This window comes from Rhipicephalus sanguineus, chromosome 4 (genome assembly GCF_013339695.2).
Source record: "Rhipicephalus sanguineus isolate Rsan-2018 chromosome 4, BIME_Rsan_1.4, whole genome shotgun sequence".
In the NCBI taxonomy this organism is placed as follows: Eukaryota; Metazoa; Arthropoda; class Arachnida; order Ixodida; family Ixodidae; genus Rhipicephalus; species Rhipicephalus sanguineus.
In genome coordinates this window covers 71,824,987-71,839,206 of record NC_051179.1, presented here as the reverse complement: position 1 = coordinate 71,839,206, position 14,220 = coordinate 71,824,987, and the positions used below count along the sequence as shown (strand labels likewise).

The following is a 14,220-nucleotide window of genomic DNA, read 5'->3' as shown; positions in this document are numbered from 1 at the left end:
CAGGACTGTTCAAGGAACCTTCTCTGTTGCGTTGGAGAGCTGTAGTTATTTATAGAGAAGCAACTGTGGACTTCTCATGAAAATTGCCCAATATAATCTTACCAAGAACCAGCTTAAAACGAAAACCGAAACTGCCCGTGACACACGACCCATTCTCGCTAGGAAGATTGATATAATTTTTGCTTTACAAAAGAATAAAGAAATATGCCTGTTTCATTTTATTGTTTGATGTTGTATTGCGTGCAGCGATGTGATTTCGAAACTGACAGTCGAGCCAAGCCAGGCCAAGCGTCATCGTCGTCTTCCTCGAAACGTTCGGGGCGCCCTCGCACGCTCTGTCCTGTTTTGAAGCGCTGCGTATTTTGCGTGTTTTACGGGATTGACCCGTATTTGCCAAGAAACACAGTGCACACTAAAGGATAATAAAGTTTCAAGCCCAGTGCCAATATCTGACGCCTCCGGTGAGTTCCTTTTACGGTGTCGCGCAGCCTGAAACGCACGGATGCTGGTTGTCTGGCCTGCAAGTGCGGCTCCATCCTAGGCCTGACGCTCATTAAAAAAACCGAACAAAATTGCCTCTTTCGCTTTGCTCTTGCTAATTGGCTGTGTTAGATTTGTACAGATTGATTGCTGTGCGCCAACTCTAATTGGGCAGCATGTCGCCATTAGTAATGTGGCCCGCATCGGCTTTTTTTTCTTTATTTTTTGTTGTTGGGGTCTTCATGGTCAACTCGGCGCGGTGTTGATCTGCGTCCGAGCGCCTTTCTGATCTCTTGTCTCGAAGTAGCGTCTGTATTTCACATGCCACTTTGTGTCTGGGAAGCATACGTGAAGAGAACAAGAAGTGATCGTTTTGTACTTGGGCCCGCCTGCGTATGTAGCGCGTTTAGAAGCGAAGCCCGTCGCAACGCCATGAAAATTAAACCAAAAAAATTGTAACTCTCGTGTGGCTTTTTTTCACTCGAAAGCGGGTCCTTGAATCCAAGCTTTCTCGCTTCCTAGAACTGACAAAGAGGATCTAAGCCTACGCTCGACGAAAGCAGTGTAACATTTGAAGTTGTCCTGGCATTGCCATCCTTGAAGCCATAAGCTGCAGTTGCGTCAAACGTTGCATTGACAAAAGAGAGCTTGGCTATTCACCTGTTCATTTATCTGCAAACTTAGGGGTTTTCCAAGGCATGGCAAGTCTAGTCTTACACTGATTTGTCGTGTTCTTATTAAAGGAGTGCATGGATAGCCGTTTATAATTTGCTTGTGGAAGAGCATAACTGTCAGTACAGATGAAGTTTTTTGACAGTTGTATGTTGGATTGTAAAGTTACACGAACACAGGCATTGATCACTGATAATTCGCATGCACTGTTAGTCGCTGTTGAGTCATACAGTGTGCATGACACCGCTTTATTACCATGCTCTTAGAGCGTATTTTGTTTATTTTCTCCCCATTACATATTGCCTATGTGATTTGCTAGCCTATGACACAAAATGCCCAACTGAGCTCTCTTTCTTTAAGAGGGCATGCGAGGCTTTTCTCCAAAACTGAAGAAATAATTCATTTGCTGAACATGAGCAATAAGGGAGTTAATAATTACCCCGCCTTAAGGGGCCTCTAAAACACCCAGAGGTCGAAATTTAGTTGTGGTGTTGCAGTTGTGCACGAGTCTTCAACAAACACGTGGCCATGAGCATTTTTTGAAATGGTGCCATAATAGCGGAGTTACATGCGTTTGATGATCCAAAAGCAAGCCCCGCTCGCTTCGCTCTTTCTTTTGCTATGCTCCGTTCATGGGCTTGTCTCTCCTCCTGGCTGAGTGCTCCTCCTCGCATGGCGAAGAGGAAGAGAGGCGAGTGCACGTACCTGCGAGCAGACAAACAGGTCCTTTTTGTTGGTGACATGACCACACGTGAATGGTGACGTCACGACCAACACTGGGGATACCGAAAGGCCAGTAGGGGACAAGGGATTGTTTCTTCGAATTTGTGGCGCGCCTGCGGCTCGTAGTGCTGCCGCGTTTGGCACTGTTCATCATGACGGCATTCTGAGCTCGACGCGTGAGTTTACTTGAAATGTTAAAAAATTATCGGAAGTGGTTTGGGGCTCTATAAATAAAGCAAGCAATACATTGTAATTGCCATAATTTCTCAGTCTAAGGTGTTGTTACTCTGCGGCGGCTGCATTTTCGATGGAGGCGAAGATGTTTGAGGCCCGTGTGCTTAGATTTAGAGGTGCACGTTAAAGAACCCCAGGTGGTCGAAATTTCAGGAGCCCTCCACTACCACATCTCTCATAATCATATCGTGGTTTTGGGACGTTAAACCCCAGATATTATTATTATTATTATTATTATTATTATTATTATTATTATTATTATTATTATTATTATTATTATTAAAGTGTTGTTACTGTGGAGCAGTAGTCTGACAAGTGAGCATTATGTTTTACAACTTGTATTAGAAGTGTGATTTGTTATATGTTAGTGGTTTGCTTGTGGCAATCCATCACCAAGCAAGTTTTTATAAAGACTGAAAAATTGATCTGATGTGTGTGTGTGTTGTGCGTGATAACAATGATTGTTACAGTAAAGGAATGTTCTCACTACTGAAGTCTCAGAAGCATTGTTTGTAGGTAAACTGCAACTTCGTTTTGAGGTGCCATTTTCGTGCTTTTTTCTTTCTCACATTTTAAACGTGCAATAATTGGTAGCTTTTGCTTTAGCTGTATTTCCCTCGGAGTGTAGAGAGCCATCAGTTTTTGTCTTGACAACTTGCCATGCGTAATTGCTTTTTCTCTGACAGGCGGCCGAGGAAAGTATGTAAAGCTCACCCATAACGAATAGCTTGCTTTCGTTTATTTATTACATAAAATTATTTATAATGATGCAGGTGGCACATGTGGACACTTAGGTAATCTTTTACTATTGTTACACTGCTGTGTGTTGTATACTAAGGCACATGATCATTGTTTCTTTCTTGCAATTTGCAGTGATTATTTTTGTTTCATGTTAATGTTGGCACCCCTTTGTTTTTGTACCCTTTTAAACCTCGGCTTATGCGGGGAAATAATTTCGTGAGTGTCCTTAATTTTGTCATCCTCTATTACCACAAACCACTAGCATTTATTTGTTCTTGTTCAATGCACGTCATGTCAATGTTGCGTTCTGAATACAGGTCCCTGCCTCCGGCCATGGCAGACTTCTTGGAGAGCGAGGCCGAGGAGTCGGAGGATGAGGAGGTGACTGGAAAACGTCCATTGGTGGATGATGACGATGAAGAAGAGGAGGAAGAAGAGGATGGTATGTGCTTTGTTAGACTTGCAGATAGGTCACAAAGGTATCCTTTGCGCTCGGGTTTCTTTGCAAACGAGGCATCTTTCGCGTAAGATGCATACAATGTGTTAACAGAACCTACCTTTCGATGTATCTATATGGAGTGCCATGTTTTAATAGTTCTTCAGTCAAACCTAGACATAACAAGGTCATACCTGCAGCATAGAGCTTTATTATATCGCAGATTTTGTTAAGTCAAGGTGTAAAATCCCCTCATATGTTTATAAATGGTCCATGCATCTCATTGGTAAGCATATCGAATTGTGGCAGCCGTAGAACTAAGCAGAGTAGTGTGACTGGCCGTTGCGAGAGCCATGAAAAAATTTAAAGGGTAGCAAGGTTCCATCTCTCTCGCATGCAGAGCGCACAGTGAAAATATAAAGGAGCATGTCAAAACTATGACAGGGAAGGGGGGGCACAGTAGACGACTCGTTGGCTTTCCCAGATGTGTAATTTCCGTAACCGCAGTCGCGGCGAGTCAACCAGTTATGGTCTTGGTAACAGAAAGGCACAGTGTAGCATTGGCCACGCTTAGAGTTGAAGACTTCACTTAACTTTTACGCCAGAAAAACTGATAATATGGTGGTGTGTTTCATTCCATTTACCTGATTTCTTTGCTTATATGCCAAAGTAATCACTGGCCAGCTAACCTTTGCAATTGAAAATGCCAATCTTTTGAGGCATAGCATGAGATCGGCCATACTGAGAATTGAGAGGTGCTGTTAAGTTGCACAAATCCAAAAGCAACAGCACTATGGTGCGTTACATTCTGTTTGCTTGTTGGCTTTTTTTTTGTTAGCTCGATGGATTTCTTGCTGCTTGTCAGCATAACTTGTTCTCCAGAGGTCGCGTGGAAAAGATCGAGCAATGTTTACCGACATTTCATTTGTCATTGAGGGACCATGCGCACGTATGCTGTTCGCGAGTATTTGTTTAATTGAAGCAGCGGCACAAAGTTACTTCTCTAAATCACAAAAACGAATACGTAGTTTTCAATGGACCTGAGATTGGCAAATGAAAAGAGTTTGTTACGTGACAGATTTTCTTAAAGTGAGCCTTGTTATGTGAAATTTTGACTGCAGTTGTTGTATAGCACAGTGAAATTTTTGTGGCAAGTGCTTGTAATGGCCTCTCCAAGACACTTCTGCAGTGTTTGCAATAATGCACATGTTTATTACGTGTGTTTAAACTATATTTAAAAATATTCACATAATTTTGCAGAGGAGGATTTTTTTTCTGTGCATATGTAATTTTGAAAGTGCTGGTCTAGACAGGAGCATCAGGAATGTTTGTAATACAAACAAAAAATGTATGAAACAGTGCCCAAGGTATGCACATTCCCTAAGCATATGTTTTCATTTTGTATTGCTTCCATTGGATGACCAGGAGGTATGATACCTTTCTGCTACTTCTATCATCACAGTGATCGTTATTATTAAACATATCCAGCCTACACGAGGTTAGAAGCCTCTTATAAGCCCAAGTACCTATTAAATTCATAACCTAGTTATTTCATGAAATTATCGGTCAATTGCAGCATCATCTCTCTTCATTCCTTCCATGAACCACTTAAACCATCAGTCACCTGTTTTGCAGACTGCCCGATTTCAAATCTTACTTTTTGCCTTAAACATCGTTTAGGTATCCGTTAACTTGTAATTCTTGGCTTCTTCTTAGGTTTGTGAGCCTCAAAGCTACGACCTTTTGGTTCATCTTTTGCCTAAGGAATCATTCCTTTTTAATAATTGTACCTGGGTCCCTTTGTTCATTTTAAATTTCTTAAATTTTAAAATTGATAACCTAGTTGTGTTAAAAGTTCTTTCAAAATTGAGATGCATACACACACATATCTTCTTATCACACGTTGACATGTTTATGTTTTCTGCATGTTTTTTTAGATGATGAGAGGCTGAGAGAGGAGATGAAGGATCTCATCAATGATGAAGAGGAAGAAGTTGAAGAAGACTCGGATGAAGACGTAGGGGGCAAAAAGAAACGGCGGCATCACGGTATGACTGAGCCATTTCAACATAGATCGCTGTTTTGCATTTGCGTGCATAAACAGGTAACAACATAACTTTTCCGGGTTTTCAGATGACTTTGATGACAATCTAGAAGATGAAGATTACGACCTTATAGAGGAGAACTTGGGAGTCAAAGTACAGAGGGTAAGTTGTCATTGAGGCAGAGATTTTTTTTTCTTTCAAATTGTGAAACTTGATACCCAAAGCCTTTAGTGTCTGTTACGGTGTTTGATGTCTTTGTTCTTGCTCGTGGCTCTAACATTATGTACCGTGGTTTTAGCAGTGCTCAACGAACAGTTTATTGAGTTTTAGGTCATTTGCATGCCTCGCATATTACTGCACGTGAGGCTGCAGTCTGCCCTAGGTGTACTACAGTGTCTGTATATTCGTTAATATGTGCCACGAGAAGAACTTGCAATGTTGTTCTCACGTGGGTATCGTTTGTCCACCGCTGTGCATGTGAGTCCTGTGTGTTTCGCTGTATAGTGGATTTTTTTGTTTAATGCCTGTGCTGTTGATTGCACATTCCCTTTGCAGAAAAAGAAGTTCAAGCGTGTGAGGAGAATAGAGGACGAAGAAAGCGACAACGAAGAGAGTAAGGACAGCACCAATCGTGATGCCATTGCCACCGAGCTGTTCGAAGGATCTGATGCGGTAAGTTGGGCGGGAGAAGGAAAAGACTAGTAAATGTCCTGTACCGTACCTTATGATGAATTCTGGATGTACTAAGTGGCGGTTGCGCGTGATCCAATTTAATGTGTGTTTTCAGGAGGCACCCGCAGACCAGGAAGAAGAGAGAGGAGAAGGAGAAGAGGAAGAAAGGGAAGGCTCAGGTTCTGAGCTTGAGTCTGGTATGCATATTTTTCACGCTTGCATTTTTCATAGTAGATGGGTACATTGATTATTGTGCCACCAGAACCTTGAAGTGATGCATTGACATGTATGCCTCGCTCATTTTTAGTAGCGGTAGGTTTCGTTTGGCTGTAGTGGTAAAGCAGCGTGTTCGGTTAGATGTCAGCTACAATACCTAATCACAGCCTTCTTGCAGGGCTGAATCGTTAGCAAGTTTATGGGGTGTGTTTGGCTGTGTCATGGTTGCCAGATGCCATACAATTGTAGTTCTGCATCAGCCAAATGCATTGCAGGGATATTAGTGCTGAAAGATGCAACTGATCTAAGTTTATGCATGACGCGCAGTAATAATGAATGCATACATAATCTGTGGAGCAGGCTCACACCGGCTAATTCATCTTCGTACATAGCATTTTCAGCCTCTGTTATCATTGGCATCAATGATGGCAGCTGTGTCAGTTGCGTGTCAGTGGGATTGGGTTTCGGCACATTTCAACGCCTAACTCCGACAGCTTTCAGAGCAAGGATGAAATTTTGTGACATCCTTGCACGCATCCTCTGAACAAACAGTGCAGTGTTTACTTCTCCGTACAGTAATCTGGGCGTCCTTAAATTCCTGGCCTTGTGGCAAGATTGCTAACAAGCTTAACTTTCCTGAAATACGCATATGTGCTCCATAAATAGGTGCATTCATGAAGGGCACCTGTTAAATAATGCAAATAGTCAAAAACTATTTTCTGCCCTCCGTCACCTCTACAGTTTGTCTCTTACCCTAGACTTAGCTTCAGGACATTGGGAAAGGTCAGTTGTATCCTCAATGAGATTGTTAAAGGCTGCTTTTTGTCTGTGCTCAATTAGATCCGGATGACTTCATCGTTGACGATGATGGCCAGCCTATCACAAAAAGCAAGAAGAAGAGGCACATCAAGTACACCGATCAGTGAGTATAGTTTCAAGAAAGTCCGCTTGTACATCCAATCCGAATATGCTGGTGTCAGTCACACATGGTGTCAGTCACACAGTCACTCTTGAGTGTGATTGTGTCAAGTCTGGATTAAACGTGATCAGGACCGAGCGCTACTACACGGTGCCTTTTAATCGCGATCAGACCCGGTCCAGATAAAGACCATTTGTTGTGATCAAGCTCCTTTATCATAACCTAGCTGACTCCTACACCCTCTAGCTCACTGGGCTAGAAAGTGCTAAACAACAAGAAAGGTAAACATAGCTTAATCAAAACCTCTACAAATGCTTTTTTTATAAGCAAGAGTATGTGCTAAGTTTGAAACATATACAAAATTACGCATATATTACAAATTGGCCTTTGTAGCCCAATTTCACGCAGTTTTGGGTGTAGCGCACGTTTGGCAGAGGATAATTGTTTGCTTGTAGTGATCAATAATGGCAGCCAATATAATTTCTTCAAATAAAGGGGATTTATAACACACTTTCTACAGCATGTAAATTTGATAGGTGCTATAACTCCACTAACACCCTCTGATGCGTTTGAGTTTGGCCGAGCCCTATCTTGATGGACAGTATAGCAGGGATCATCATTAACAGTGATTGAGAAATTTGATCTGGATCTGGCCCATTGTGATCAAAAGTGACCGTGTGGTACTACTATAAGAATCATGCTTGACATTTTACAATTGTTTCATGTTCACTTGCTACTGAAGCTCGCACACTGAAGTTGGGTGTTGCCAATTTTCTAGTGCCCTGCAAGAAGCTCAGGACATCTTCGGTGTTGATTTTGACTTTGATGAGTTCTCCAAGTACCAGGACGATTATGATGAAGAAATGGAAGAGGAAGAGGTGAGTCTCTCTTGCCTTTGTTGAGGACCTAAACTGCTGCAGAAAGATTGTGTTTGATGCATGCTTGTAAAGATCTTTAAGAAAGGTCTCGCCTGTGTGCAAAGCTGATACATTCGGAGAGTATTGTCACTGCTGCATATTTTCAAACTCTCGGAGAGCTTGAAGTCCAGAAGTGTGGGTTGTTAAAGTGTCATTACAGCAACATATAATTGTCTCATTATCTAAAACATGTTCCTGTAAATAATTTTGAAATGTATACTTGGCTCTTGTTTTTCTTATCTTATCACAATGAATGTTGTAATTGCTCTCTAGGAGTGCTGGACCCTGTTGCCCAGAGGTTCTGGTCAAACACATTAATTTGTCTTAGCACTAGCCGTTTTAGTTCTTTATTCACATAATTTAGTGTTTGATCACCTCTGCTCCGCTGCTTCGTTTTCTGGATGGACAATATTCTAGAGGATTACGTAACGAAATGTAGGCTAACCCAAGGAAGGGGTAAGCAGTAGGGATAGGCGAATATTTGGGCGTTTCGAATATTTGAATGAATATTAATGTATTCGAATTTGCTTCGATACGAATTTAGATTATTCGAAATTTCGAAATCGAAATGAACGAATATATCAGGGATGGGTGAATAGTGAATTTGAGGTTCGAAGCGAATCCGAAGCGAATAGTGATTTGGTTGAATAATTTCGAATCTAATAGTTCGAATAGTATTTACCACATATTATTAAGAAAAATGAGCATTTTTGTCATGACCCTTGCACAATATTTTTAAGGATTGGAACTAGGTATGAGTGAATGTCACTTTTTTGGTTTGAAATGAAGTGGAAGCAGCCTTGAATAGTATCAAGATTTGAATAGCAGTAGGGTGCAAGTTATAAGTGGTGCAATACGTTACAATTTAAAAATGTCTATACTTATCGCGTGTAAGCCCATGTAACACGCTTTTAAACTTAAAAAAATATGTACATTTAACCTTGAAGTATGGCTTTGCGGCAGTTCAGATTTTCCCTGGATGGGTTGTTTCACGGCACAGCAACCAGACGCCGCAGTGAACCCACCTTTACAGGGGGTTATGTGCGTTCAAATGTATACATATATTCCTTCATTTCGAATACTTCGAAATTTCGAATAATCTAAATTCGTATCGAAGCGAATTTGAATACTGTAATATTCGTTCGAATATTCGAAATGCCTGAATATTCGCCCATCCCTACAATATATGTATACATTTGACCGCACACAACCCCCTGTAAAGGTGGTTTCACTGACGCGTCTGGTTGCTGTGCCGTGAAACAACCCATCCAGGGGAAATCTGCACTGCCGCGAAGCCACACTTCGAGGTTAAATGTACATATTTTTTAAAGTGTAGAAGCATGTTATATGGGCTTATATGCGCTAAGTATAGTCATTTTTAAAGGGACACTAAAGGCAAATAACAATTTATGTCAGAGTGAAATCTCAATGTATGACAACGTCTAAAACAGCAATGTTATCAACAGCAGTGCCCTACTTACGGAGAAATTAAGCTAAATGTATCGCATGATGAGCGCCACGAGTGGGACATTTTCGAAGTGATATCGATGACGTATGAGAGTCTGCCTACAATAAATCACTAGTAATCAAACTAGCAGCAATAAAAAAAGAACCTTCCATGCATCAAAAGACGTAATAAAATGCTGTTTGTTCGTTTCCGTTTGATTCATGGAAAAAAGAACCTCTCTGGCGTTGCCATGGGGAACGGCGCGCGTGGTTCAAAGGTTGCGTTTTCGCTGAACTGCGCTTCGCCCGGCGCCCTGCTTCGCTCACGCAGTCGCGTCTCAGTGGTAGTTTCGGTATCGCGTACTGCCGTGTGTGTTTTGCATGCTCATGAAAGTCGCTTTGACAGAAAGTTCGACAAAATGCCGCGTGCATGTAATGTTGCCGGATGCCCGAATGGTGCACAACGCCAGTGCTGCAGCAAGGAAACCGACGTGTCTTTTCACTGGGTGCTGCGGAATGAACCTTACTGAATTGGAGCCCAGCATCGCTAGCCAATGTCTCGTTGTCAAGTTCTCCGTCCACATCCATTGCGGCGATTGCGGCAAGCTTCGATGGCTTCGATGGCCGTTGTTGCTGCTGTGGGTCCCGCTACTTTCGCTATGCTGCTACTAGTGTCGGCGGCCACACAGTGAAGGCGGGCAACGTTGGGCACGGCAGCAGTGGCGTATGAAAGTCTGATTTCAGGCGGGTGATTTGAAGTGCGCTAACGCGATGCGGACCACTAAAATGTGATTTTATTTCAAAATAAGCACTTCCTTGGCATAAAAGTAGCACTTCAAGGTTTCTGGACCGCTATTTCAACAATCAACGTGGGCTTAATATTTGCCTTTAGTGTGCCTTTAAATTGTAACGTATTGCACCACTTATAACTTGCACCCTACTGCTATTCAAATCTTGATACTATTCAAGGCTGCTTCCACTTCATTTCAAACCAAAAAAGTGACATTCACTCATACCTAGTTCGAATCCTTAAACATATGGTGCAAGGGTCATGACAAAAATGCTCATTTTTCTTAACAATACGTGGTAAATACTATTCGAACTATTCGCTTCGGATTCGCTTCGAACCTCAAATTTACTATTCGCCCATCCCTAGTAAGCAGATATGGGAAGGTGACCTGAATGCTTGCCCTGCTGACTTGTCTGAACTTACTCAAGTTCTTGCATCTTGCCATACACCTGGCAACGAGCTTAAACTGATTTATGAGCATGCACTTGAAACTGAAGGAATGAGCAAGAAAAAGAAACGGTCTGAATGGTATGCATCCATCTTCAAAACTTCTTATTAGGCAGACCAAAAATATCCTATCTTATTATTTGTAGGGGTTTGTGTTTTGTTGCACAAGTTTTGAAGATGGAAGGATAAGGTTTCGCATGAATTATTTTCTGTGTCCTGCCTTGTTGGGCCAAGCTGGCCAAGACTTTCAAACATTTTTGTTTTTTTCCCCCCATAGTACGAGGACGAAGAGGAGGAAGGGGAGACCCGGCCACGCCCCAAGAAGACGTCGCGCAAGCGCCAGACGAAGAAGAGCATATTTGAGGTGTACGAGCCAGTGGAGCTGGAGCGAGGCCACTTCACTGACCGGGACAACGAAATTCGGACGACGGACATACCGGAGCGGTTCCAACTGCGGGCCGTGCCAGTAACATCTGCACCCGAGGACGAGATTGCGCGGGAGGCCGAGTGGATCTACAAGCAGGCATTTGGGAACCCGACAATCTCGGTGCAGTCGACTGTCGACGAAGGGGCCAAGGGGTCTTCCGCCGCTTCCAACTTGGCAGGTCGACACCAACCTCCTGCGGGCCGCAAGAGCGTGACGGCTGTGGCCAAGATTGCCGAGGCGCTGAAGTTCATGAGAAATCAACTTTTCGAGGTTTGTCTCTTTTTGTAAAGTGTGGATGAGCACCCCTCTTGAAAGGTGTTTTAGGTGTTGGATTACGACAGGTGTCATGAAATGGAAAAAAGTTGTGATCCACTCGCTTTTGTAGCCTAAGGCTACGAAGAAAATCTGTTCCGGTTGCTTATAATGAAAGCTTCCTAGTTGACGAAAAATCCTGACCCGAAATGTGAATCCTGTACCGATGGCTTTCTGGACCAGCGCCTTTGTTTCTAATAAATCTACACGGATTTCCTTTAAAAGCATCGTGTTACGAAACAGTGGAATCGCAATTTTTTCTCTTTCATAAACCTTAAACCTTCCTCGATCTTCCAGGCTTCTCTGCAGGACATATTTGCCATATGACAAATGTCATGAAGTGGGGTGGCTGTTTAGACTAGAAGTTCACGTGGTGTCTGTTGTTTTAAAGTGCAGTGCTGTCTTGAGTAGAAAGCAGCTTTGTTGCGCATGTGTGGAAAGACGCATGTAGTTGGTGTGTCACACTGATTTTAACGTCAAAACTAAGTCCGTACACATTTGAAATCAGCACATAAAACTCAATGACTATACCTAATTTTATCGAGATCTGCGAGTGAAAAAAAAAAATGCTGAGCTTTCTAAATGGATAGCAGTGTGGCAGATATCTTTTCTAGGAACTGAAACATTGCATGTTTTCTCTTATTAGCTTGAGTGACTGTAAAACTTCTTAAAGGGGCCCTGCAACACTTTTTCAGCATGGTCAGAAAAACGCTGCCGATCGGTAGTAGAGGCTCCCGAGAACACGCGAGCCAAACATTGTAGCGCAGCACGCGGCCTGGAATTTACAGTAATTTCCCATTCAACTAAAAATCGCTTCCTCTCCTTTCGATAAACGATGCTATTTGCTCAAAATTCCTGCGTCATTGACTCAAGTTCCACGTCATTGGCTGATTTGAGCATGGTGGGCTCGGTAGTTACTGCTGCTGCCGTGAGAGGCCGCCATGTGCCCAAACGCGCGCATGCAATCACACTGAAAGTAAGCCGTGCATTCAAAGAAAAAAAGAAGAAAAAGTGCTCAAGGTCACGAGGCGCACGTGCCCTGCTTAACTTCTAGCGCTTTTATCCGGAAGCAGTTGCAGCATGCGACAAATCTTTGTAACTCCACTCGTACTGGACGGATTCTAAAAATATTTGCGGCGGTCAATTCGTGAGGCAATAAGCTCCTTTAGTGAAGCCGTTCCATGGCTACTTGGACAAGTGTTGCAGGGCCCCTTTATTTGTTTTGCGGCTATGTGTAACAGAGTAACCGATAAAGCAACCTTGAAAGCTGGCTCATTCTTGTAATTGCTGCAGGTTCCATTCATCGCCTTCTACCGGAAAGAATACGTGGAGCCTGACCTCAACATTAATGATCTCTGGACAGTCTACAAGTGGGACGAAAAGGTGAAGTCCGCTACTTTCCTTCACCTGCTTTGTAATCTCATAGCTCTTTAGTGCTTCTTCGTCCAGTTTGCTCTCTCCTAGTGGTGGCCTTACGACTGATGGCAAATGGTAATGCTCGGCAGAGCACAATATTTAGGGTTGTGTATCATAGGCCATTTCATATTGTATCAGTCTCATTGCTGGTGACTTGAGTTGCAACTGAAATGGAGAAGGGGAGGGTGAAAAGCATGTCTTGGATGAAGATTGTGGGATTGACGACTCGCTCTCAGGAAAAATGGACACAGCACGCCGTCGAGCAAACACGTGGACATTTATTAACTGCTTTTACATAAAGGCGAGCTTGCCAGCCGAATCTAACAAATAACTGGTAACAGGACAAATAATTCAGTATAATGCCAATAAAACACGCAGAGAGCGTAACACATACAAAACAACGTATCACATGCAATGTACCGTGAATGCGGTGTCGCCGACGTCCAACTCACCACACGAGTCCATGAACCCGAGCCGCGGAATCGTTCCCACGGACCTCCCCGAGTGCCATCCGTTGCCGACCATGCCAAGCAAAAGAGAAAAAAACCGCACCTCCCCAAAGGGGATCGTGAGGAAATGCGAATGCATTTGGGTGCACCCGATGAGTGTGCGATTAATTAATGAAGAAAGACGAGAGTGTGCACGTAGAGGCGTAATGCTCGAGTTGCACTGTGTTACATTTCGTCCTAGTGGTATCGTTGCCGCGAGAGATTCGACTTCACCGACTTCCATCGCTATCAAGACACCAAAGCGCGCGCTCCCTGCATGATATATATAGGTCCGAGCGCGGAGAGGAGGAGCGCCCGAGCTCTCTCTCCGCCGAGTGAGCTCCGCGATGCGAGCGCCCTCACCAGGTACACTCCTTCTCTCCCTTACCCTCCGCTGCTCCGCGATGCGAGCGCCATCACACGCCCGCGCGCTTCTCCTCTCCCTTACCCTCCGCCGCTCACGACCTGCTCCGGTTGCTAGGTGCGGCGCAGCTGTTGCTAGGGGCGAGGAGGAGCGCGCGCGGAGAAAAAACACCTGTGCGCACGCCGGCCAGGGACGCAGGACAATCCCTGACTATGAAATGCATTCGCATTTAAAAAGTGCCCTTCCTCATGCGCCTGCGTAACCGCGCTACCGCCAGGTGGTGCTACCGCGCAAGCACAGCGCCACCTCTCGCTCGGCGGCGTTTAATAACTACAACTAATCTACTGTACACATGTGCGCCATGAGGCGAAATCGACATTACAGGGGGTGATAGTACCCCAACAAGCTACACATCTTAACAAGGCGACCACATTACAAGATTGGGAACAGGATTTGCAATACATTCATTAAATAA

General features: G+C 43.6%; 1 protein-coding gene across 1 annotated transcript in view; it reads left to right on the top strand.

Moving 5' to 3' along the window:
- Positions 1-281: 281 nt before the first annotated feature.
- LOC119390233 (transcription elongation factor SPT6) overlaps positions 282-14,220 on the top strand; it is a 52,448-nt gene continuing 38,509 nt past the window's right edge. The window contains exons 1-10 of the mRNA XM_037657800.1: positions 282-461; positions 3,168-3,292; positions 5,224-5,334; positions 5,420-5,493; positions 5,887-6,003; positions 6,119-6,200; positions 7,060-7,141; positions 7,917-8,016; positions 11,016-11,435; positions 12,771-12,860. Coding sequence (XP_037513728.1) covers positions 3,184-3,292; positions 5,224-5,334; positions 5,420-5,493; positions 5,887-6,003; positions 6,119-6,200; positions 7,060-7,141; positions 7,917-8,016; positions 11,016-11,435; positions 12,771-12,860 — 1,185 coding nt within the window. The 5' untranslated portion in view covers positions 282-461; positions 3,168-3,183. The remainder of the gene's footprint in view (positions 462-3,167; positions 3,293-5,223; positions 5,335-5,419; positions 5,494-5,886; positions 6,004-6,118; positions 6,201-7,059; positions 7,142-7,916; positions 8,017-11,015; positions 11,436-12,770; positions 12,861-14,220) is intronic.